At 37.7% G+C, this 27,877-nt stretch overlaps 1 protein-coding gene across 1 annotated transcript; it reads left to right on the top strand.

Moving 5' to 3' along the window:
* Positions 1 to 921: 921 nt before the first annotated feature.
* Positions 922 to 21,035, top strand: LOC140235078 (glutamate receptor 4-like). The gene is made up of 16 exons (XM_072315114.1): positions 922 to 1,149; positions 2,755 to 2,933; positions 4,235 to 4,288; positions 4,649 to 4,846; positions 5,902 to 6,072; positions 7,793 to 7,897; positions 8,405 to 8,512; positions 9,291 to 9,494; positions 10,387 to 10,645; positions 11,383 to 11,527; positions 12,327 to 12,525; positions 13,129 to 13,379; positions 13,993 to 14,104; positions 17,944 to 18,078; positions 18,751 to 18,864; positions 20,397 to 21,035. Exons 1-16 carry the CDS (start codon positions 1,023 to 1,025, stop codon positions 20,454 to 20,456), a joined length of 2,421 nt encoding a protein of 806 aa, XP_072171215.1. The 5' UTR covers positions 922 to 1,022; the 3' UTR covers positions 20,457 to 21,035.
* Positions 21,036 to 27,877: the final 6,842 nt, after the last annotated feature.

Raw genomic sequence — 27,877 nt, 5'->3', positions numbered from 1 at the left:
CATAAAAAAAAAATGTAGACACACGTGGACTGAATCAAAGAAGTTTGCTTTCGATGGAGCAGAAAAACGGGCGTGGAAAGATCAGCGGAAATTTGAAACTGATCGTCTGGTGATAGACGCCCTTTGCAATATGATGGCGTCTAATTGTTCTTTCTGAGAGTAATAAAGTCTCAGGAGATCCATTGCACAGTGATGGTTCTCGAGGGAGCCCTCTAGCGGCGATGAGCAGACGAAGATTCAAAGAGACAATACCAATCGATAATCACTCATCGTGACACCGATTAAAACACACGCACCCCACCCCGTAAAACATCCCTAATCGAACACGGCATGTTGTGACGGAATGCTTAATCAGCACTGCATTAAACATACAATGCACGGCACATGTGGCTACGTGTGTTTCCCAGTATTCCACATGCCATTAAATTTGTTCTTCAAAGTCAAAACTGCATGCAGATAGTCAAAGAGATAAGGAGAATTTAAAATAACACAAAAGGGGATAATGCAACTAAACAGCCTGTAACTAAATTCATTTTCTGGTCATTTTACTCCATAATGCATCCGGTGAATTTGAAGTATAGCTCTTTATCCTTTGCAACCGAAATAACTTCCCTGCAATTTTTAAAATCTATGACAACTTAACTAACATGTTTTCTTTTTAAACGAATCGTGAAAGTACATAGCAGAAATAACAACAATAACAACAACGAAACCTCCAATACAGAGTAATCTGTGACTTCGAAGAGCCACCAAGAATATTTTCTTATTACTGCAGTACCTGTAATACTTGATTCGTTTCTGTATTACCTTTCGCTTTTATGTTGTTTCATGATTATGTTTACCGGATGTAGTTGTCCGTTTATGCGTTGACCAACCCCTCTTTTCTTGCAGTGTGTAAGTTGTACCGACAGAAGAGTCTCTTGACCGGTGGTCACTCGAGTCTTGTCTCCCTTCGGACATTCCGGGCCTACGCCAACAACTTCCTCATCCCCTACGTGACGGCCAGTCTGTCGAAGACCGACATGGGCATCAGATCCGACGAGAAGGACTTCCTCGTCTCGATCATGCCCTCGCTGGTCCAGCCCCTCGAAGATCTCATCCGCTATCACAAGTGGGAAAAATTCGCCTACATCTACAGCGGTGAAGAAGGTAAACAAATGACTTTCTTCAGCTATATCCTCTGTACACCTTATAGAGCATTACATTGTTGTTCTTCTAATATTAAGCTTCTCAAATGCATACGCCTCAATTTTATGGAGTCGTTTGGTGCTCAGAAGTTTGATAGGGAGATGAAAAGGTCAGCCAAATGCTGACTAGAAATGACAAACATGATAGGTGATACGCTAGTAGAGTATCACCTAAAAAGGCTGAGAGAGAGAGAGAGATAGAGGGAGGGAGAGAGAGAGAGAGAGAGAGAGAGGGAGAGAGAGGAGGGGGGATCGAGGGAGGGTCAGAATGACAATGTACGTGCACCGTTTATGCTCTACTATGGGGAGAATTATATCGAGTCGAAATAACAGAAATGAACAATATTCGAGTCGCATAGTCAATCTGATGGAATAATGACAGTCACTCTGAAGAGGAAAGGAACCAATGATTTAAACAGGATGTAGTGTAATTTATTTCCGATATAATTTTACCAAAAAAGTGTTTTACATGATTCTACATGCCTTTATCCAGGTTTACACCTACACACCCCATATCCCCATTCTGGGGGTATACAATAACTTCACTGCCTATCCGCAAAAAAGGAAACATTATTTTACAGATTGTTCATACTCAAAATCTGTTTTCTTGTCTTCAAAATTGATCTGCGGTATCTTGCTTTGTAAATACCATATTGTCAGTGTTATCATTGCTAGGTAGCCCTGCCATTATTTAAATTCATGAAATTCTTCAGTCGAGATGTTTTTATGCAACTGATAGACAAATTGCCCTACATCGACGTAAATAAGCACTGACTTGATCAGTGTTTTAGTAGTAGCCATGATAAAAGAAATCAAGGGCGTGCATACTCGAGCAGGATTCGAACCTACGAACTCCTGATCTCCGGACAGGCGTCATCTCCACTAGACATAGCCCTGCCATTATATCCCCAGTCTTGCCAGGTAGACCTACCACTCTAGACTGAATAAGCAATGCATCATTTTTGTCATATGGATGCATGCAGCAGGCAGGATTAGAACACCATCTTTGATATATCAACTCCCATACGGTTAATACGGGATACATTTTTGTCACCGCAAGCAAGTGACAATCATGTCAAATATAGACGTTTATCCTCTTTCACGCACACACAAACATACATTCTTTTTAAATGATATTCTTTATCTGAATTTCATTCAAAGTCAGGCTCATTTTCACAATGAAACTAGTATGAACAAAAATAAGCAGCTACATTCTTCTCACTTTCACTGCTGAATAACGAACGCACGCAAAGACACACACACACAATCTATATATATATATTATATATATGTATATATATATATATATATATATATATATATATATATATATATATAACTAACCCATAAAGTCCCACAGAAAACCCACGCAAATTTCACAAATTCTACCCTCTTAAACAGAGTTTACGCGAGCTTATTAACTGTCGTAAATTAGTGGGATGAGAGACGAGCATGTAGATGTAAAGTAGTTCTTTAAGGATGTGTCTACACTGTTCTTTATGTCACTACTTCCACCTAAATGAACTCATTGACATCAGGCTGTTTGTTATGTGATCGTTATCTCCAGCTCTTCAGCGCTACCAGACCCTTTCGTCTCGTCTCTCCCCGAAGAAGTATGACATCGAGCTAAGGCAAGTTGGAGACGAGCTGAAAACCCGAGAACTGCTCAAGAGTTTCCGCGACTCCGGCCGACACCGCATTGTCTGCGACACGGTTGGAAACGACTCTCTCGTGATTCTAAGTCAGGTAGTCTATCCTGAGATCATCATCATCATAGAAGTAATAAGTTGGGGTCACACTGTCCAGAAATTGACATTTATGAGAGCCCCGAACGTGGTTAAAAGCCAATCAACAGCCAAAACACGATGCCTACAGAAGATCACACTGAGATGTGAAACGTTATTATACAATGAATCTCTGCAACATTTTTGAGATAATGTATTGCAGGCTAACTTAAGTAGATATTAGTAGCTAGGAATAGAAGACTGATGACGTGACACTAAACTCAGCTTGTGTTTCTTCCTTGATGTTTAAAGGATGGACAATGTGCGTATTATGAACCCTGCCACCGACGACCACATAATGCTAATACAGAAAATTTGCAATCAGAGCGAATCCCGCTGCAACATTAAAAATGAATGATCTCCACAGGTTTGAGATTTTGAATCGTGCTCCAAGCTTTGCCTGTGACAAGGCAGACTCCTGCCAGTGGATTCGCATTCTTGAATTCAAGATGAAGTAGGCCCTACATCATAAATCATAGATTGAATGCGAATGAGCATTACGAATGAGTACTAGCAACACATGCAGTTGTACATTGTTACACATTGACAGAAACAGCGCACTGATAACTATGCAGAAAAGGAAATACTTTATACACATGTAAGTTTGCTGGAATTCAAGCCCATTTCTAATCTCCTAATGTGCCATCCATTCCAGCTACAGATTTCGATTTGTATTTACATAGTTCGTAGTCTATTGATTTTGAATGCTTTCGTCGTTGCAGGACCAAGCAAACCTGCAATAAAACTGTGATTTAAACAATCCATAAGGGAGCCTGGTGAGCCCCTGTGCATCATTTGTTGTAATTATATGGAAACGGGTTCAAAGGAATCTAGAATCCGATTTGGTATACAGCGTTCGCCATTTTTTCCTTGTCTGCGCGTTCCATAAAACCACAAAATATCATCCTTACTTTAATGCGAATGTGTTTGATTCTTTCTCTTACATATGAAATGATCATTATGATTATTTTTTAATGTCTCTATCATGATTATTTAAAGATGTAAGAAACGGTAAGTGCCTCGTTCGGACAAACATTATCCATAACATACGCCTTTATTACTTGCAGTGATGGGCATGTTAGCCTAGACATTTAATAAGATTATATTTTTGGTTTGCCGTAGCTGTTTCTGGTCTTTTATAACAACCTACTGACCATGAAAACAATGACAACATCTTTCGGTGTTATAATGGAACCTTGACGAGTGGGTTTTTGTTTGTTTGTTTGTTTTTTTTGTTACAAAATGATATTCTTTTCATTTCAGGCGAGTGTCCTCGGCATGATTACACAGTCATACCATTTCATCTTTCTAGATTTGGTAAGTATGGCTGATTCACCATCTTTGTTTTGTTTTGTTTTTCATATTTTATTCAATATGCCCGTATGCCTAATTGATTATGGTTTCTTGTTTTTTTGTTTGACTGACATCGTTTTGCATATTGAGACTGAAACACAACACACGCACACACGCAAATATACAATGACAAAATACGCACCATTGCACACAAACACATGTTGCGCACACTGAGAAAAAAAAAAACAGAAACAGAAAGAAAGAAAGAAAGAGAGAGGCGGAGACAAAGTAGAGAGACAGTTTTTTTTTTTTTTTTTTGGGGGGGGGGGAATATAACTATACTCTCATAATCAATGACGCTATGACTGTCTCGACTCCACGCAGGACATAAGCGACGCTAACATGGACTTCTTTCTCTACGGCGGAATGAACGTGACTGGATTCCAGCTGATAAACAAAACCAACGAAAACTACCTGATCCTTCAGAAAAAGTGGAACAAAATTAGAGTGAACAAGACGTCGAGGCTGAACGGCACGCAGGACCTAAACCCCCTCTACGGCTACAGTGACAACTCCATCAAGGTATATCTTCCACGCGTACAGTTTCCACTCACGAACCTTACACAAAGTTCCGTTTCAAGTCCAAAGTGAATTTTGATTCCGATAATCTGTAGTTATTTCGTCATTCGTCATTTCGTTTGTAAATTGGCAACTCTGAATACGACTGCTCATCTTTGTTTTGGAAAAAGGTTAAATCATTTTTTTTTTAATCAACAAATTATGAAAACCTAATACCGATTTGAAAGCATCACCGGATTTATGATCTTTCAAAACATAAAACGTAAACACACACACACACACACACACATACAACGCAACTTCAAACCACATATTAATACAGTTTCAAGGGATTATATCTAAATGCATGCGTATTAAAGGGGCGTAGTCCCGGTAGTGTAGATGGCGCTGTTGATGATACTGCCGAAGATTACCGAAGAAGAGCTGTCATCAAGAGTAAAGTGCGTAGGTGTTGCTAAGTAACGTTGCCTTTGTTGCATCGCGCAGTCTGTAGTAATGCCAGGGTGCGTGCATATGTGCTTGTTATTATGACATCACAAAAGAAGTTTGCTAAAGCTGTCATCCCCCTCAGCCGAATCATGAGCCGAAGTGTGATCGGACCACTGACTATAGTGAATCGGTCTTCTTCGGACTCGGGAAAGTGGGCCAAAGCGTAAGCGCCAAAAGAAGTCGATAGCGTAGGTCTCTATAGGAAACTTGCGCCGTGCGCCCGCGTACGCATTTGACTAAAACACGGGGACCATGCACCTTTAAAGGTTAGCTTAAATTTCGCTGACTATAGCAGTTTGCATGATAAATCATGTATGTATTGTACGTCGTATAGGTGTATGTATGTATGTATGCATGTGTATGTAAGAAACTTGTCATGATCAAATTGTGTAATCTTTGTGTCTCACTTTGATAGAAATCTACATTGGAACAGTGCAACAAACAATGCATTCATGGAATTCTCCTCTCGATTGTGTAATGCCGTAACTTCATTAAAGCCCATCAAAATTACAAGTTCAATGGACGAATCTTGACATTACTGCTCTTCTGAAATCCTGTTCGAATTTCAGACGTTGACGGCGTTAGCCTACGACGTGACGCGGGTGTTCGCGAAAACCACGGAACTGCTGGAAAGATATGGCTGCCTGCCCATATTCCGCGCCCGGGAGGCCCGGCCGTGCTCGTCTATCGGTATCACGGGAAGCAGGCACGATTACGACTTATTGAAATACACTAAACAGGTGGGCTACTTTCTGGGAAGAATAGTATACTTATGAAGATAACGAATATCTTATACCTGTAAATGTTTTTGTTTATATAAATCTATAGCTATGTATATTAGTAGATAGATTTAACTTGAACATCTTACTTCAAAATTTAAAAGGCATCGCTGACATTTTTGCTGTGTCTGCGATCATATATTATATTATCATATGTTTGTTTGTTTGATAGATAGTTTATTTTCTGCAAATCAATATATACATAAATTACATAATCATGAACATGGGAAACATACAAAGTATATTTGAAACAGAGTCGTTTGACTTGCATAAACAGCGATATAAAAGGAAATTAATGATATAATATTACAGTATGCATGTCTATGCACAGGGATTACAATAACAATATTATATTTAAGAAGCGATAATGCAGAGGGCCGCCATTGTAAGCATTGCTTGAAAAGATGGCCGGCCCGAGGAAAAGGTAGGGACGTACTAGATTCGTAACAATACAAATTCTGCTGCGAAGGTACTAGGGGAAAATAAACTCTGATGTGTGATGGTGGTGAATGTGCGTGCAAGTGCTTGAAAGTGCACAGGGGCAGATAGGCTGGAATTTAGAATAATAGAATTGGTATGCTGGAAGAGGGAACGACATGCGATGTTGCTATCGGGAGACCAATATGAGTCATATACATTATTCGTGCTTAATTCGTATTTGAAGTATACTGTAATAAAATATGCTTCTTTAAGTTTGCTTTGAATGAAAACAAGGAGGCACACTGTTTCAACTCCTCAGGAAGAGTGTTCCATTTATCCGGACCTTGATGTCTAATCGACTTTGGAGCAAGTAAAAGCTTTGGATTACTTAAATGAAAATCATGGGAACGACGGGAAGGGTATAGGTGAATATGGTCATTGGTTACTAGGGCATTATGGAAAAATGGTAATAAATTTCGAATGTGTTTATACATAAATATGGCAGTTAGGTATAAATGTATATCATGGGTCTTTAGAGTTTTTAGGCGATAAAATATGGGATCAGTGTGAGCCAAAAAAATTGAATGTGTGCATATACGAAGAGTCTTTTTCTGGAGAAGAAAAATTGTGTTCAATTTGGTTTTGCTACAGTTGCCCAATACAATATTGCAGTACATTATGGTAAAAATAAGGTGTTGTATAACATTATTAAAGTTTGATCATTAATTAAGTATTTTATTCTCCTTAAAACACCAGTTGCTTTAGATATTGCTGTTGTAATATTCTGGACGTGAGTATTCCAAGTGAGATTGCTATCTAGGGTCACTCCTAGGAACTTGATTGAATGTTTCTCAGCAATGTTTATATCATCAATAGAAATACTTTGAGGAAGGGTGGGTTGGGATTGAAGCGTATGAAAATGTATAAAACATGTTTTATCAATATTCAATGAAAGCTTGTTACTTCTAAACCATTTCGAAATGTTACTTAATTCCATATTTAATGTATCAACCAGTGTTACAATATCCTTGTGGGAATAAAAAACGTGGGAATAAAAAATGTTTGTATATGTGTATGTATTACGTATAATTACATTTGTTATATATAATTACATAGAATTATTATTCATCACGCACACACACATATATAATGTATATAAATTGTATGTGAATACTTGCATATACTGCATATTTTTATTTGTTAATGTTGTTTCACTTTATCAAGCTGTTTTTTTTTCTCTCTCTCTCTACCCCTAATCCAGGTTCAATTTCGGAGCATCACGGGCCTGATTGCTTTCGATGCCAACGGCGAGCGTACCAACCACACCCTACAGGTGCTTGGCTTGAGACCAACCGGTCTGGAAGAGGTGATTATGTAATATTGACAAAAATGAAGGTACTGTTTACCATGGGCAACAGCGATTAAAAAATGTTCGAGTTATCACATTTGATGCAAATGTGTAGGCCAGTTGTATCACAAAACAATGATGATACCATATAAAAACGTCACAATGAAGCCTAAGGAGATGTCACTACTTTCTCAATAAGCCATAACCGTAGACGGTTTATTCTAGAAGCAATTTTATCATAACTATTGTTCATATTTTGCGTATTTAACAATACATAACATTGATTATACTGATTAACAGTTTTAGATTGTTTGTTTCTATCCTTAACTCACATTTTAGAACTATTTTGAAGCACTAAAGCTGGGTTTTTGTTTCATCTGCAAATGGCAAAAAATGCCATAAAGCTAAACATGTGCTATGATTTCTCGATGAAAATATAATTTCAGATGCAATCAGTATGACTTCAAAATTGTTTCTTTTTTAATTACCATTTGTTATTTTTTTTTCGTGATGTAAATTCTTCAGGTCGGGATTTGGGACCAAAGTGCTAATCCACGGCTGAAGCTCTATGGGGTCAACGGACAGAATCGATCTCGTGATCTGAACAAGACCATCATCGTTACAACAGTTCTGGTAAGTGGGTAGTCAGAGCAATGGTCAATAATCCTGCTTTCGTATGGAAACGAAGTAGTGTTACTACTTAGTCAACAGAAAGGAAAGGGTGACTAAATTCCGACTACTTTATTGCTTTAATGGCCTTGAATGAAATGGTGATGTATTCTGACGTCGTGAATTGCGTTGGTTGTTATCTACCTAGATGTGATAGTATTCTATGCAGAAACCTATGAGGTAAATACATTGTATTGTGATAGCTGATGTCTTGTCTCTTCAGTATTTTTGTTTGTTTCCTTTTCTTCTTCTTTTCCTTGCACTTTTTTCTTGTATCCTCCTTCTCTTCGTCCTTTAGTTGAGATGCAATTGACATGAATTTTGCTGTAAAATATAAAACATAACTTTATTAAGACATAACTTAAATAAGTTTTTTAGTTTTGTTTTTTTACGTGCAGTGTAACTTTATTGATGTACTTGTGTTAATTCAGACAGTTCACCAAAAGACGACCAACCAGACATTTCCTACATCTTCCCCACCTATACTCGCTCCTATACTCGCTCCACCTTCCCCGAAATACAGAGCAAAACAGGAAACGACAGTTATGGGAGACTGTCATCCATTGTCGTTTTTATGGCATGCTGGCGATGCTATGAAATTCAATTTGTTGTTGCTCTTGTTTTTACATCATTATTCTACCAACCATGTCCAGCGTTCTTAACTTTTTCCTTGTTGTGTATTTGTGTATGTCTAGTCTACTGAGTTTACCTGATTTAAATCGCCCTCTAACACCCTATGCAGGAAAGTCCGTTTGTGATGATGAAGCACCCAAAAGAGTCGTACACAGGAAACGACCGCTACGAAGGTTACTGCGTGGACCTCCTCGCTCAGATAAACGAGCATCATAAGTTCAAGTTTGAGATCCGAGCGCGGAACGACAGCAAATATGGAGCCATGGACGCCAACGGGAACTGGGACGGCATGATTCTGGAGCTCATCAAAGGGGTAAAGAGATTAGAAAGAAGTATCAACTATGATGGATGTTTTGACTCATGCTGGAGTAACAAACAGCGGTCATCCACATTAAAACATTTTGGGTCTTACTATTCTAGTACCATGCACATCAATGCTAAGTTAGCATTAAAATTCTAAAATTCACTCATTTTGTTTTATTTCAACATAGAACAAAATCAAACAAACAAGAACGTACCATACAAATGATATTCATAATGATTACCTTATAAATTAAAACTCTTAAATCAACTTCTAGGCACCTTTTCGTTTCTTCTAAAAAAGTGTATCAACACGCTCTTGGAAACTGGAGGGACCCAATATAAAATGATGCGTAAACTCTGCGGGCACTGAAGTATATGTTGTCGAGTATGTATATTTATACTCATGCTTTATATTTTGTTCTCTATTCAGGACCCCTGTCGATTCATTTTTGTTATATTATCATAATCTTACTGTGAACAATGAAATCATTGTTTAATTGTGAGTATACGGCTCTTTTCCTCTACTTCAAAGTGAAAACCACGATCGACATTGAACGTTTTTCGTCGTCTAATTTCTACAAGATATCTATTACTTTGTATGAGTTTTTTTTTTTTGCCGCTAACATTGGTTCCCTCACTCTCCCTCTCTCTCTCCCTCGACTTTTCTCTCTCTCTCTCTCTCTCTCTCACTTTCTTACTCTCTGTCTGTCTGTCTGTCTTTCTCACATTCTTCTCTTACTTTCTTGAAATTGTCGAATATGTTATCTTGCGCCGGTTTATTTAAACGAAAGCAGTTCCATCAAATCTTTATTCCAAATAAGATATGAGTTTTGAAAATTCAATGATGACGACCAGGATGACGTGGTGGGAGAGTCGTTCTTGTTTCGTCTCCTTCTATGCAGGATGCCGACATCGCCCTGGCTCCCCTGACGATCAACTCCGACCGCGAGCGCGTGATCGACTTCACGAAGCCGTACATGAGTCTCGGAGTGAGCATCATGATCAAGAAACCCCAGAACACGAGGCCCAGTGTGTTCTCCTTCCTCCACCCTCTCTCCTATGAGATCTGGCTGTCTATTATCTTTGCTTACCTCGGGGTCAGTGTCGTTCTCTTCCTCGTCAGTCGCTTCAGCCCCGACGAGTGGTACACAGTAGAGCAAGGTTCGCCCTTTAGATATCTTCTTCTTCCTCCCCTCTGCCTCTCTCCTCTCTTTTTTTTCTCTATCTTTCTATGACTGATATTCGCTCCCGCCCTTTCGTCTTTCTTTTTATTTTCTTTTCACCTCTCTCTTTATATCCCTTTTCTCCCCTTATATACATGTACATGTTTCTCCCTTTAAGTCTTCTTCATTTGTAATGGTGCTGGACTTCGGTCAAGTGTTCTTGCGTAATGCAATATGAAATTTGACAATTTTCAGTCAATTCAGGATTATTGTAAAGATTGGGCATCAAACCAAGTGTTACACGATAGATTTTTTCCCCCTTGATGATTATCTTTATATTTCAGAATCACATCATAAATATCACTAATGCAGCTGTTCTTCCTTAATGTCCCTATTGAGCACCAAATTGTGATGTCACAGTCACTCATTGCCATGGAAACTGGCCCAAATGTTTGTAAAGACTATTACTGCTAACCATGCCTGCACCTGGTTCCAACCTTCACAACTAAAGGCTGTAATACCATCACTTCGGAACTCTATACCGGTCATGTATGGCATGGATCGTAATGCGTTGGTACAATACGGTCTGACCCGTGAGGACTTTTATTTTCACATCATTGCATAATTCAATTTTAACAGGTTCTTCTATATTGGTATTATTATATGTATGTTGTGATAATGATTTAACTTTTGGCGCTCTTGCATGTTGATTGTCATCTCCACTATACTGTATAGGCACGTTGTCCTGTGCGCCCTCTACGGAGGGAGATATAGATCGAGTGGAACCAAGAGACAAGAAAGAGAATAACTTCGGCATCCAGAACAGTCTTTGGTTCTCCATGGGTGCACTCATGCAGCAAGGATGCGAAGTTTCCCCGAGGTAGGGCCGTGAAAGAGACCAATGAGAGTTCTGTGTATGTTATTCTGTGGATATGAGAAAAAAAAAATGATGATAACACAGAATGATGGCTTATGTTAACAACCAGTAAAACATTGATCAACGTTTCACCTACAGTAAGTGTCATTCTTGCTCATCTATTCTGCGTTTTGTTGTTGTTGTTGATGGTGATGGCAGTGGTGTTTTCTTTTTAAAGCATTCAGCAATATGCGTGTGCAAACCAAACCAAACCAAACCAAACCAAATCAAACCAAACCAAACCAAACCAAACCAAACCAAACCAAACCAAATCAAACCAAAACAAACCAAACCAAACCAAACCAAACCAAACCAAATCAAACCAAACCAAACCAAACCAAACCAAACCAAACCAAACCAAACCAAACCAAACCAAACCAAACCAAAAAGTATTGTAATTCGATTTTTCTCCTCCAACAATGTACCGCTAACAACAACAACAAACAATAATAAAAAACAAACAAACAAAAAAGAAAAAATCAAAATCAACCCGCATTTAGATGTCTACATGGCTTCCGCACAAGCGTTTATTTCTCTTGTATAGTTTTTGTATTTGCTTATGCAGGATTTTGTATTCGTGTTTTCTTTTTGTTACCAAGTCTGCAAGAATGTGTTAGGGGTTTTTTTTTTTCACGCCAATTGTATTCTGTGTGACTACTGTTGCAGTGTTCCTTGGCAGAGCAGTTCCAAATGAGCTGAAAGGGCTACATGTTAAAAGAAAACGGAATGAATGAATGAATGAATGAGATGCCTTGTCTTTCAGATGTCTGTCTGGTCGCATTGTGGGCGGGGTCTGGTGGTTCTTCACTCTCATCATCATCTCCTCCTACACGGCCAACCTGGCCGCCTTCCTCACGGTAGAACGCATGTCTTCTCCCATTAACTCCGCCGAAGACCTGGTGAACCGGAAGGATATATCGTACGGAATTCAGCGGTCGGGAGCGACCGAGCAGTTCTTCTCGGTAAATGAGACATCGCATATTATCAATAGTTTCTTCTTTCCGTTCTCCTTGCAAGAAAGTACAGAAATGATATTAATTCTCTTTTCCATCTGTATCCATAGGGAATAATATTAGAGACACGATTACAGAATCTGACAAATGGAAAGCTTGGATCCACGTGTAATCCAACTGTCATTTTTAGATGTGCCGTACTCACGTTTTGTTTGTTTTTCAAGAATCTTTATTTGATTTATATAATTTCACATAACAAAAACATTCATCTTGAATGTATAAAACAATATGCAATCAGCAATGTTTGAATTAAACACACGCACACACACACGCACAAAAGATAAAAACAAAACAAAATATTTACTTACGTGAAATCCTTTGTTTTAAACAAGAAAAGTGTAACACATTTTTGAGATAATATATCTGAATCAGACTCAATAAAAGATAATTAGAAATAAAAAGATATGAAAAAGAAAAAAATAAAACAAAAAAACAAAACAAACAGACAAGAAAGCCTGATGATTCTCCATAAAGTGTGAGAACCCGTGTTTCCAGCCAACTTAAAGTTATCTTACTCTTCCTCTGACCTCCTCCCCCTCCCCCCACACACAGTCCTCGAACACCGACATCTACCAACGTATGTGGCAGAGGATGAATACGACAGTGCCCTCGCCGATGACCGACTCGGCGGCGGAGGGCATCAGCCGCGTTCGCCACTCCAACGGCAAGTACGTCTTCATGCTGGAGTCGACCATGAACGAGTACCAGAACCAGCAGAAGCCGTGCGACACCATGAAGGTTGGGAGCAACCTGGACTCCAAGAGCTACGGCATCGGCGTCACTCGGGAGAGATCGCTGCTGAGGTGAGCTTGATTACCATGGCAACCACAAGTTGGATCTGTCTAGCATCCGGCCATGATGGTGAACACTAGCACCGCGGATTTCGACGATTTTTAACCCTGATATCTACTTCACATTGTTTGACAGTCAAATCCAAGATTTCCATCTGCCCAAGAGATATGTGAAGATATATTTTTGTAAACATTTGTTTTAAAGTGTCTTTTGGTCGATGAAAAGTTGAAGAGGAGGAAAGAAGTAAAGTAAACTTTTTCATTTTATTGCGTGCAATTTCGTAGATCTTTACAATGATGCTCAATGCTTAGACAAGATTTCTGATTACCTGGGCAATCTTAATCATAAAGGCAAACAGATAGATTTCAACGCATTAGGAAATCCGTTCAGGTTTCCTTTCAGGAAGATATGATGCAATTTTAATGCATTAAGAAACTAAAATTATCAAGGGGAATAGGCAGGACTATCCTCGTCATTGACGTAATTTACTCCGAAACCTGTCTCATTTGTATGGATTAAAGGTGGATGAATTAAGTCATTTTATGTTATACTGGGTGTATACAGCGAAGAGAATATTATCGTGCGCTTTTGTATGTCATTATCATTGTTCTTTTCCATCTCCAGAGACGAACTAACGCTAGCTATACTGCAACTCGGCGAAGATGGCGTGCTTGATACACTGAAGAAAAAGTGGTGGTACGACAAGGGAGAGTGTGGTGTGCAGTCAGATTCGGTGGTAAGCAGAATCTCGTCCTTGTCTCAAACATTTAGGCCCGAATTCACGAAGGAGGTACAAATGAAACCACGGTTTAAACCATGGACAAAAACCATGGAGCGCCAAGTGTTGCACGGAATATTTCGTTACGAAATTGGTCATTTCGTCGACAAAATAACCGTTTCGTTAACGAAATTATCATTTCGTGGACAAAATGTTCATTTAGTTACAAAATGTTGTCATTTTGTTACAAAATAATCATTTCATCGACGAAATGACTGATTTCGTAACGAAATATTCCATGCGGCACTTGGCGCTCCATGGTTTTTGTCCATGGATTAAACCATGGTTTCATTTGTACCGCCTTCGTGAATTCGGGCCATTGAATCATTATGTGTGGATTCTGTCATTGTACAAAATCTATCGGAAAATTTTGATTAAAATCCCATAACAGCTCTCGTTAAATGGGAATATTTACCAAAAAATGTGATGTCAAAATAGCTTAAAACACTAAAAGGATCATATAAACGAAACTTCACGATTTTTTGTTGTTGTTGATGACAAGGTCACTTTCACACGACTTTACACTGAGACATCTTTAGCCAAATACTAATTCCCGTTCTCGAAAAATCTACCGTAAGTGTTCTTTCGTTATCCTTGTGTATTGAATTTAGTGAACGTCTGGCATAAACAAAATCACTCTAGAATGTCTATTCTGATGGAGCTAATCGAATATCTTTTTTTAATATAAATATATATATAGTTCAATATTTCGCGAATTGTCACCGAGTGTTTTACTTAATGAACTATAAGTTAGTTTTTTTCTTCAACGTTCAATGTAACACTTGTTCTCCAAACAGTTTAGCCGCTATGTTTTTAGAGTTTCAGACTTTCAAAGAAAATACATATATATAACTTTAAGGAAAGTTTATGATCTTTTGAAGAAAAATTCAACATCGAATTTAAATTGTCTCTGGCAGTTAGAACAATTGAATACAAACAAGTAGGAACCTGTGGCACTTGAAATCAATACAGAAGAAGACAAAAATCTATTTGTATACATTGTATCACCAGTGTATAAGCATGTTTCAATCAATTCATTTCAATTCAATTCATTTTATTTCCATACTTCTCATTTGTGGACATTATAACAGAAATCAAACAAGTTCTTTCACCTTGTAAACAATGTGCAAAACACAACAATATACATGGTGATAACACAGTAATTATATGTAATAACTGGTCAAATTCGAAATCGAGATGGGGTTGATCAAAGAAAAGTATGGCGGGACCTACATGAAAGCAAGCTTGTTTGGCTGTAAGCCCCGAGTAATCAGTGTTTGTGAAAAAGAAACGGAGAACGGATAGTAGATAAGACCAGATGATGCAAGAGTGCCAAATAAGGAAAAAAAATACAAAAAACTAAAATGTGAACTATTACTGTGACCGAGATATCATTGGTTTCAGGAGGACAACATGATTTGCATAATCATGAAGCCTACTTAGGTATATACATAATGTACACTATAAACTGTTGTTGGATTAAAGTTAGCGCCAGGATATGATCAGTAAGACACAAAAAGTAACATGTACAGCTATCAAGCCATTTGGTGTCCGCCGTCAAGCTCTGTATAGAAAGCTAGAGAGAGAAAGAGGGAAAGAGGAGGAGAGGGAAGCGAAGTAGAATGTGGAATTGATAATGATGAATTCGGAGAGCCTGACAGCAAGACCTAAAATGGAATCTGCAGCGTGTTGACAAGAATGTTTGATCGGACAATAACATACCACAATATTACATAAGACATTACAATTCAGTTTCTGCAAGATATGCACTCAATAAAGACTCTTTTAATTTGCGTTTAAAGGAATATAAAGACAAGCAGCTTGTTATTTCGGGGGAGAGGTCATTCCAATATCTGGGGCCCGTATACATTATCGTTTTTTTAGCGAAAATTGTTCGAGTACGTGGAAGGTGAAATGCGTCACTTTGGCGGGTAGGATAATTATGAATCAAATAGTTTTTCCTGAACATGCGCGTAAAAACATCCGGTAACTCCTTGGCAGAAAATTTATACATAAATATGCCGACGTTGTAACTCAATAAATCTGATGTTTTCAGTATCTTATTTTTGAAAAATAGATCGTTCGTGTGAGACAAATATCCAACATGGTTGATATTTCTGATGGCGCGTTTTTGAACACGGAACAGTATGTCAAGAAGATTTCTAGGTGCATTCCCCCAAACAAGAATACCATAATTAAGGTACGGAGCAATCAAAGTAGAATAAAGATTAAGCAGGATTTGACTTGGAAAAACATTCTTTAGTTTATTAAGAACACCCGTATTTTTGGAAAGAATATTACTTAAGTAACTGACGTGGGATTTCCAAGACAAATCACTGTCAATAAAAAGCCCTAGAAATTTTATACTACTAACTTGATTTAATTCAATTTCATTAAACTTAATGTTACAAGGAAGGGTTTTAAGACTGTTGCTAAAAAAGCATACAATGAGTTTTATCGATATTAAGTGACAATTTATTGGCGTATATCCAAGATTGCACAGATTTAAGTTCTTTATTCATTGTGTTAACAAGAGTATGAGGATCTCTGTGTGTAAAAAACAGATTGGAGTCGTCAGCAAAACATATAAAGGAAAGAATTGGCGAGGAACTAGGAAGATCGTTAATGTACAAAATAAACAATAGTGTAAAATGTAAAATGTCTTTTACAAAGTGGCTAAGTTCATGATGCCCTTAAAAAAAAGGAGGTTTGTGAGTTAAAATGAAAATATTAAAATCATAGCTTTGGTCCATGACCTAACAATTAGAATTCATTAAGATCACAACAAGGTTATTGCAACATCATGGAAATTTGATGCTAAAAGTATGACTTATTTTGTTGAATTACATCCCAACCCCCCCCCCCCCCACACACACACACACAAAAGGACATTCAGAAAATATCTGTATGTAAGTCTATGGGAAAATTGTGATGCTATGATGTCATAATTATGATGCAATAAAAGTAATAGTCATAGGACGAATATGATGTGGAGAAAACAGAATGGATCAGATGAAACAGAAAAAAAAAACACTCGTGTTAAATGGTACACTTAATCACACACAGCTTGACAAAATGAATTAGACATTCTCAGTCATGTCAGTCGTGTGTATTTTTAAACACCATTTTAATCTTATTTGTAGATAGTTTTCAATGAATTCACCCGCTTTGTTTGAAGAAGCTGTGAGAACAGCTCGCGATCAATACCTCAAAGAATACGAAGTGGGTTTTAACTCGGTATCTTTGTCTTTCATGCGATAATCAATATAACACCCGAAGAGGTCACAATCGATTCGGATCATCCCTGCACCTTCCACTTCTGTTGGAAAGGCAGCTGTAATCTACATGACCCAATAAAAGGTCAAATAGTGAAATACTCATTCCAAACGGTACACTTTAATACACATTATGACGAAAGTAACTTGACATTCGCAGCCTTACGCCTTTTTAACCTTCTCTTACTCAGACTGTTGAAGTCTACGTCACTCGCAACGGAAAGAGATAAAGAAATTCAGATTACCGCTAATTTGACAAAAACCAAAAGACTTTCGCATAATTATTCAGACGTATTTTTACTTTCTTATTTTTCTCAATATACTATCATTGATAGAGATTGAAAACCTGTGCGATCATAAGTAAAACAAAACAAACAAAACAACAAATCAAATGGCAATCCATCCAGAATGTGTATGTTTGTGTAGTACGTGTTTGAGTATCTATATGTTTATTAATGGCTCTTTGCAAATGTGTCGGTGTTAATATTGTGCAACTGATATTTTTTTTTTCAAATGTCACAGGACCAAGCTAACGCCCTGAGTCTGAGCAACGTAGCAGGAATATTCTACATCCTGATAGTGGGTATGGGCGTGGCTATGTTCGTTGCCATCTCGGAATTCTACTGGCGGTCACGTGCACAATCGAACAAAGAAAAGGTTGGTGTCGTCAACTTGCGATATGACACTTTCTTCTCTCTGAATTCTTTGAAGAGGCTGAAAAAAAAATATGACAATATCAAATTTGGTGTAGGCCTATAATGGCGTTCTTTATTTCTCTTTCTGTTGCAAACTTAATCGAGGTCAAGATTCTGATGTCATTTGATTACTTTTCACGTTGTTATACACTATAATTGTTTATTTGATTTGTCTTTTATACATCAGTTCCAGTTTACTTCGAAATTGTCAGATTATTTGTGAAAAATCTTGTTACGGCAGTTATCAGCAATTATGATATGAATATAAATCATGTAGCATTTGCAATAAAAGCATGACTTGTGAACAGTAGAGATAAATGTTACGTATTGACACTGATTGACTCGGAGTGTAAGTACTAAAGCACCTATAATTTCTCTAAACATCAGCCACCAAAAGTAAACAATCATGAAGACCGGAATTCGAATAAGCACAACGATGTGTCAAAAAGAAAAGCGAGATATATTTCTGATTATGTCATTTTGTCTTTAATTTGATGGCTTTTGCAACAGTCGAAGAATAGTCATGCAGACTTGACACATTCTGTGACGTGTTTGAATTATTTGTAGCATATTGATGAGATTCTAGTAACACTTGTAACAGTTGATATTTGTAACTCTGTGACATTCGTTACAGGTGTCACTTTCCCACGCCCTGAAAGCAAAGATTCGAATGTCGGTCACTGGTGAGAAGGGGATGCCTACTTACCCTATCATGAGACCGGTAAACCAGATGGCATGCGAGAAAGCCGTGAGTACTGGCACGGTGATAATACGGGTGATGTTCGTCATTCCAAAGTTCGTTCATCCGAAAATGAAATAAGGTTCATTGATCCGAAAATGACAAGAAGTTGCGTACAAACAAACCTTCGGAATGACGAACCTTATTTCGTTTTCTTATTAACGAACCTTCGGGCGAACGAACTTTATTTTCCCTTTTGGATAAACGAACCTTCGAAAAAAAAAAACGAACCTTATTTCAGTTTCGGATGAACGACCTTTAAAATAATGAAAATTCGGAATAAAAATTTTTCGGAATAACGAACAATAACCGATGGTACACACTTCCAGCTTCTTACTCTTGCCTTTGAATCGCAATAATTGTTACTTTACATAATGTTAGTACAAGTTTGCATTGTATACGCCATTTTCATCTTTGATTCCTCCGTTACTCACTGTCTACGTCAGGCTGGTGGTTTAGAACATTGCAGGTAAAGGGTTTAGCGCGTTGCTCACGACAACAAACAATCAAGTACACCACATGTTAGATTCATGTGAAATGATTATATCCAGGGGACAGGGCATTACAATTGATAAATGTTTTACAGCTAAATTGTTTGGTTAGACTGTGCATTAAATCATCGTCTAGTGGGTTGATGCAGATTAGAGTAAATGAAAACGAATGATCCTGGAATAAGAATGCAGAAGGGTGATGATATTGTATTCATTTCTTCGTGGAGCAGTTCGAAAGTTTGAAAATCCTTGAAGCTATGTCTTCTTCTGATCATCCAGTCAATGTCCTCCTTGGGACTGAGGTCATCATCCTGATCATCATCATCAGCATCATTGTGATCATCGTCATGACCCTTACCACATACCATGATAATGATGATGATGATGATAATAATAATAATGATAATGATAATAATAATAATAACAATCATCATCATCATCACCATCATCATTATCTCTTAACGGTACCATGATCTTCACTGTCTTATCACAATAACCACGACTAACCATCACTACAGTAACCATATGCATCATCGTCATAATGACTATTACAGTCAAGGACACAAATTATTGCTAACATTATCATTATCATCATCATCATCATCATCATCGTTATCATCATCGTCATCATCATCATTATTATCGTTATCATCATCAGCATCATCATCACGGTCATTGAATCACAGTCATCTTTAAGGCCAGTATCAACAGCAAAGATTGCCAACACCGTTATCATCGCTGACATCGTCATCGTCGTCATCATCACCATCATCATTATTATTATCGTTATCATCATCATCATCATCATCATCACCATCACCATCATCATCATCGCTATCATCATCACCATCATCATCATCAGCAGCAGCATCATCATCATCACGGTCATCGAATCACAGTCATCTTTAAGGCCAGTACCAACAGCAAAGTTTACCAACACCGTTACCATCGCTGATATCGTCATCGTCATCATCATCATCATCATCATCATCATTATTTTCATCCATGTCGTAATCTATCCACTTTCGTGTTTTGTTTTTTTCTTTCCAGTTGCTCCCAAAGGACAAGGAATCTCCAGCATTGATCAAGCGAGGCCAGACTTCTGTCTAACCGTGGATCGATTCATTTTTAGTAAAGGTCATGATTATATGGAGTGAAAAAAAAAAACGGCCTCAGGGTCCAATATGTGATGAGGCTGTTCTTGTTTGAACTGTGTAGTTTGTCATGCTTCGCAAAAGGCCTCGCAAACTGAACAATTGATCAGCGTGGTCGTACGTACTTTCAGGCCAAGGTAAAATGATGATATTATTTTTTTTTTTGGTCCAGTGGGTTTTATTAGTCATCTTAGCTTTTATCGAAAAATAGATCATTAACTCATTGACCGAAAAGATTTTCAGTTTTATTTTTTCCTTCGCTTTTAGTTATGATCTAGATAGTTTTGTATATCACCTTTAGCATCAACAATGGCTGGTGTGAGTTTATGTTCGAGCTTTGTTTTTTTCATTACATGATAGTTGTACCATTTATTACGTGAAATGTGTTAGGATTGTCATGTTCATTGAATAATGTTCTTACTTTCATTTTTCCAGACATATTCAAATGTGGATTTTGAAATAAGCGAGAATATGATTATATGCATGCACATAATATTATGACTTGTCAGTAGTACTTCAAATGCCACCGATAAACTGTTACTTTTGATTAATCTCATTTCTGCTTGACAAAATAAAATTTTCCTTGCTGTCATTAGAATAAGAATTATGAAATTAGCGTGTTAATAATAACGACAGGAATGACTATTGCCAGTCTTCGTTTTTTATTGCCTTTCCATTCATTATGGTTAGAACAAATGTTGACATAGTAGCAATAATAGTGGCAAGTAAGAAACTGGTGGTAATTAGACAGATATCTATAAGGTTGACGAGAATTATACCATCACGGTCAATTGAAATTTGATTCGTTGTGTGTTGTAATATATAAAGAGAAGTTAAGAAATTCGCGAATAAACGCCTAATAAAAAAGAAAAAATCTCGAACTGGTGAATCGTAAGATCTTCGTCCTGGTACTGGTCCTTAAGAGTAAAAATGAGTAAAAATGTACATATGACAGAAAAAAAGGAATGAAAAAAAAAACCCAACGTAGTAGACTGGTAGGAAAGAACTAGGATAATGAAGTCATAAAGTCCACTGAATATTAAGCTATCGTTTTTCAAATGAGCCTCAAATGAGAGACTGAAAGACAATTTCCAAAGAGCTCTCTGGTCTTGGATAAATCAAAAATCACTGTACAGGAATGATGTACATTTGCATATATGCTTTACATACTATATCGATTGTAATCTTTAAGTGTGATTTCCAAAGCTTTCACATTGTGTATGATTATTTTCCACATGGAATGAATGTGAAAAAAAATAATAATTGGCATTAAACATGACATTATAACCACGCTAGACTGAATTCTCCTTTTCAATTTAGTCATTTTGACGATGCTTTGATTATCGTAGTACGGGTGCGTGATTTCAGAACCTCTGCTACAATTGAGACCAAGCGCCATGGTGCTAAAAGAAAAAAAATACAAAAGAATTTTTAAAAATAGCTTAGCTTTTGGCCTGTAGAAAACGACTGTACTATCAATCCGCAATACCCAAATAATGAAAATAAGGCTCAAACAGAACAAGAGAGATTAGTATAACGTGTCTAATTGCCTTGGAAAAGTGTTACTCTCACTGAGGAAAACGTGTGAAAAACCTTTGAATGTACATGTACTGAAGATAATTATATAAAAGGTGGTTGATATTAGTCCAAGAATAGCAGTTCGATCTTACTGGCGGAGATGTCTCTCTATGTTAAAATGTCACGAAGAGTGAAAGCTGGTTTGGAGAGGTAGGAGGAGAAGAAACAATTTTAAAAGGGGATGGAAGGAAAAAGAAGGAAGCAGAGAAGGTGGAAGAGAATTTAAAGGAAGAGATTGAGGAACAGGTGGAAGCACAAGAAGAAACAAGAGGAAGACAAGAAAAAATGCAACAACAAAATAAAGAAAGGCGTGGACGAGACACAAGATGGGTGGAGGATTTTTATATCAACATGATCTCAAGGAGAGAGAGAGAGAGAGAGAGAGAGAGGATGAGCAGGATAGAAGGAGGTGGATGTTGGAAGACGGAGAGAGACTGAAAGAGTGAAGGAGAGGAGGAGGAAGATGGTGAAGAGTATCATCAGGAGGAGAATTCAAGGGAAGTAGGAGGAGAATACTGGATCAGGTGCAAGGTGGAGAAGGAAGAAGAAGAACTGGTAACAGGGAAGGGGAGAATTATTGAGTGAAAGAGGACGAGAATGAGAATGGTGATGGGGGGGGGGGGGCACTGGGTGAGAAGGAGGATGAAGAAATAGAAGGGAGGAGAAGCTAAGTGTCAAGATTAATGATGTTAGAACTCATTAAAGTGATTTCCTTCGCATTCAAGCTGGAGCTTCTTTTTAATGCCAAAATTTGTTTTGTTTCTCTGTCTTTTTTTCCCTGACATTTATGATTCTGTGAATCTAACTATGTTCGGTATTATAGGTGTCCGATAATGTCGTTTTCTTGCGATAGGCTTTTTACATTTTTTCCCCATTCAAATTGCATACGTACTATCATCATGCTTCACAAAGTCTGCCCGAGTCTTGTTTGATATACATGTATTAACATCTGATATATGCAAGGTCAGTGGCGGATCCAGGAATTCCGTAAAGAGGGGGCGCCTTTACAAAATTAAAGGGGACGTACGCATCCTCCCAAATTAATTCTTTTTATCTATTTTATTTTAACAAAAATAAAAGAGATGGAGCGCGCACCCGGTGCGCTCACCGCCCCCTCCCCCCATCCCCCTGAAACTGTATAGTGAAGAATATTTATAAGGAAGTTTAGGGTACTATTACGTTATCACAAAATAACAACACCACTAAACACAAATGCATTTCAGTGTATACATTCAATACGTGTAACACGTGCGTCATCTTTTGCAGGTGAGAGATAACTCGAAATCTGTGAAGTGCCTTTTACAAGGCTATTACCATTGAGGTTTATCAGTCTCTCAGTCCTTCAGTATCAACGGTACAATGCTGTGGCCTGCGGGCAAACAGGAGTAAAATGGTCGAACAACACATTCCCAGCTTAGATGTGACACCTCTCATTTATGGATTTTTGAGATTACCTTTTAGAACCTAAAAACAGTGACATCATTGGTGTGAATGGGTGAAGAGGCTTTGTTCTACATCTCCTTTTCTCTCTCTCTGTCTTCCTGAAAACGGGTTGAGAACGAACTTGTTAGAACAAATTTCCATACAGCGGGACAACGATTTCTAATCGATCGGCTGCCCTTTCATCGATTGATCCGTTCCGTATTGAGAAATACCCAGGTAACTTCGATCGATCGCTGGATCGCTGGCCGCGAATTCCATTCAAAGGTGCATGGTGGTGTGACGTGGTACGATTCGTTCGAGTCCGAGGCTGTGTCATGCAAAACACTTTCAATACTCTAGCATTATCTCGTTCAGTTGTGTGTGTATGTGTGTGTGTGTGTGTGGGGGGGGGGGGTAGAAGCCCATAATCATTAGAATTTCACTGGGTTGTTTTCTATAAACAAAGCACCATGGAGAGACGTGTGGGGTAAAAAGTAATAAAGATACGCAAAGGAATGTAAGTTAATGTATCATTCATGCTAAGGAAGTAATTCTCATTAATTTTAAGGTTGAGTCCAGCAAGATTTGTCTCCCTCGCTCTCTGTTTGTCTATCTGTCTGTCTTTCTCTCTTTATATCTCTATGTATATCTATTTATTTCTGTTTTATTAGCATTTTCTTTGGGTAAGAAAGCTTTCTTTTGTTGATCATGAAAAGAATAAATGTCAAACTATATCACATCAGAATGTGCTATCCAACGAAAGGTAACAATAATGTAAATCCCCTGAACCGCCCTCTATAACCGTAGACCAATGAATCTCTTATCCAGCACTGTGGACGAGATTATTCTTCTGTCTGAGATCAGTTCTGGGATACGTATAAAAAGAACTGAGCGGGATATTGATTAGTCGAGATACTATTAATGTCGTTGTGGTAGCCGACGTGTGTCTGTGTGTAAAGACTATTGTACTGTGGGTGGGAATCAACAAACTAGTGAAAGCGAAGGGACACCCAGAGAGACAGCTATTTGCGCTGTATGATAACTTCTCCAAGACACTCTTTACCTCTTTCACGGATCTACCGCTCTTGCATCTACACATCGGGGTCTCGAACAGCACGTTTTCATTATTTTAAGAGAGTGTGAGGTCCCAAGGTAACCCCAATTGGTAAAGCAAGGGGTGGAGAATGGAGCGGTTATGCGGTTTCCTGTCAGTGCATGCTGCCGTGCTCCTAGTGATTGGTAGCGGGCTGGTGTCGGGGAATGACGAAGATTCTATGTAAGTATGAATGACGAGTTACTCGCTTGCGCGCCCTTACATGAAAGACCACTGTCTGTGTGTGGGGCAGCAGGTTTATTCTCTCGTCAAGCATTCTATTTCATATCACATCTGGTTCTATTTTGCTCTTTCAAGTTAAGAACCACAACTAGGAATTACAGTCATGACTATGAAATTACATGTATTTCAATTTACGCCTCGACGTGTAGAAATCCCCGCGCGTGTTCGTAGTGACTGGTGCCCATTCATTTATATATCTTTCAGTTTGTTTAAAACATTGTACTTTGCAACTGATTGACAAATTGCCCCACATCGACGTAAATAAGCACTGAATTGATCAGTGTTTTAGTAGTAGCCATGATAAAAAATTATGGGCGTACATACTCGAGCAGGATTCGAACCTACGACCTCCTGATCACCGGACAGGCGTCATCTCCACTAGACCACCGAGCTTTCGCCCGACAGCAAGTGTTGGTTCTAATCCTTATAGCATGCAGCGGGTACTGCTTTGTTATTCAAATTCATGAAATTCTTCCGTCGAGATGTTTTCATTGCAACTGATTGACAAATTGCCCCACATCGACGTAAATAAGCAATTGATCAATTCAGTGCTTATTTACGTCGATGTGGGGCAATTTGTCAATCAGTTGCAATGAAAACATCTCGACGGAAGAATTTCATGAATTTGAACATTGTACTTATTGCTTCTCTGTCACTTCAACAAGCCGTAGTAGAGCCATTAATGAAATAATGTTCAAGTTTAAAGGTCACAGATAGTAATGAAATGCATAATTATTGCCATGAACAGAATTACTCTTTGTGTCATTACAATTTTTATCACTATCGTTATTCATAACATAATTGTAATTAGTAGCAATACGAACAAGTTATAAAAGAGCGATGCTTTGATAACATTGACGAGTAGTCCATCTATCCAACGTATTTGTTGTGTTTTAAAGGAAGAAGAGAGAGAGAAGAAAAATTGGGCCCTATACATCAAATAATTTGCCCCAGACAATACGGACATATATCAAACATAATAAATCGAAACTAGAATATGAGATATACCATAATGGAGTCTCCACGAGGGAGCTCATGAAGTCATAGACATATTTAGGCCCTGTGTATCATCTGTATCATCATCATAGGCATCTGTAGTTACTACCAATGATACAAATCAATTTTTGTTCATTTCATGTTAATTGCGTTCGCCAATTTGCATATTTGAGCTGCTTTGTAGAAAATTATATTGGTGTTAAATAGTGAGAACATGTGAAACTTTACATTTCAATACTTGCCGTACTTAAGACCAGAATAAAAATGAAAAGTCCATCAGTATGTTGGCATGGTATTATAACTATTGTTCATCAGAGCAAACTTGAGTGATATGCTGACTCGCAATGAACCTACAGTACGTGGTAGCCTTTTGGTCAAAGTATCTCTTAATCATCTTAATGAAACTCATATAACACAACTGAAAACACACGCGTTGTAACACGTAGTCGCTGGTTTTCGTGGCAATCACAAGGTCAACATTCGTTTTTGTGTATCATATAGAAACATAATGTGAGAATGTCTGTGAGTGAGTGGTCCATGTACGTTAATGTTATGTCGAACACTGCTCTCAGAGTGTCTTTAAACTCACCATGATGATTGATACAGTATGGCTTGACAAATGCGTCTATTCAGTGAAGGACAATTCACATACAGGATCAATGGTAGTTGAACTTGCGTGTAATAATCAATGGGGGATCCATTATCATGATTATGATAATCATACTGTTAACGTTGATTCTATAACATGATCCGACAGAAAAAGAAGCACACACAGAATTCGCCGCAAGGACGAATAACATGATTATTGCATACACACATTGTGCATAGGCTTGCTAATCATAGTTACTCGCGTCTATATAAAACACGACCCTTGCATTACTTGTATACTAGTAACTTAAACACATACGCACGTACACAGACACACACATACACACAAACGCGTACCCATCACTTCCTTGAAATTAACATGTTGTTTTGGTCTATTGGAGAATTGGCCGTGTGTATTTTAAACTAAAGGTACACATTTTCTGAAATGTTACTGACATAATCATGTTATCATGGTTATGGGTGATATTTCATTTCAAATGTCTTTTGAAGGAGATATTGAGTGAAATATTGTCACTGCAATAAGAAATTAAAACACGTGGAATTCTCTCTTTATTTCTCATTTTCCGTTTCACATCGACATTCTAAATTGCTCTAGAACTATGAATAATTGCGATTTAACAGTTTTTTCTTTAAGCTGTTATCTGATTTTAGTTATTTCTTTTTCTTTGTCGATGTCCTAGTTTTGATAATGACAAGGACATGCTTATATTTAATTTGATTTATTTCTGCATATTTCACAAAGTTATACAACATAACAAACAATTTTCCAATACTCTATATATTATATCCAACACAAGATGAATAGAAATATAGTCATAATGTACCAATAATGAAATATTGCATAGGCGAATTATAATCATACAAAAACAATTGGAAAATCATTGACCATTCAATCGAATTAATACATACAAATTGCAGGAGACCGTCATCTTAAGCTAAAGCTTGAGTTTGATGGCGGCCTCTGGAAAAGCACACGGCTTGTACTTCTTTACAAATCATTTAATACATATTAAATTGTATAACCGATGAGGGTAGCTACAAAATGCATCAGTGCAATGGTGAGTTAGCGTGCAAATACACTTGTACATAATATGTGCAGTTTTGTTATTTTGTCATTGTTAATGCTATTTGAGAAAAAAATCTTTGTAAATTAATTTTCATATAGAAAAATGATATACTGAGTTTTTATGTGTGCATATCATGTATGAAAACAAATCATGTAATATAACATTGTGGTGGAAAGAGTAAAGTATATCGTAGCAATTATAACTGTGTCCACACACTGTGTTTTATTAAACATGAGACCCTTCAGAAGGTTGCTGATATCAATCCAGGACTAATTCATAAATAAATCTTAAATCTCTTAAGCTGAGACAAATATTATTGATATTATAGTTAATACACCACTATTTTTGGCAGTATAACCATAGTAGTAG

The sequence above is a fragment of the Diadema setosum genome, chromosome 11 (assembly GCF_964275005.1).
Source record: "Diadema setosum chromosome 11, eeDiaSeto1, whole genome shotgun sequence".
In the NCBI taxonomy this organism is placed as follows: domain Eukaryota; kingdom Metazoa; phylum Echinodermata; class Echinoidea; order Diadematoida; family Diadematidae; genus Diadema; species Diadema setosum.
This window is presented reverse-complemented; position numbering and strand designations above follow the sequence as displayed.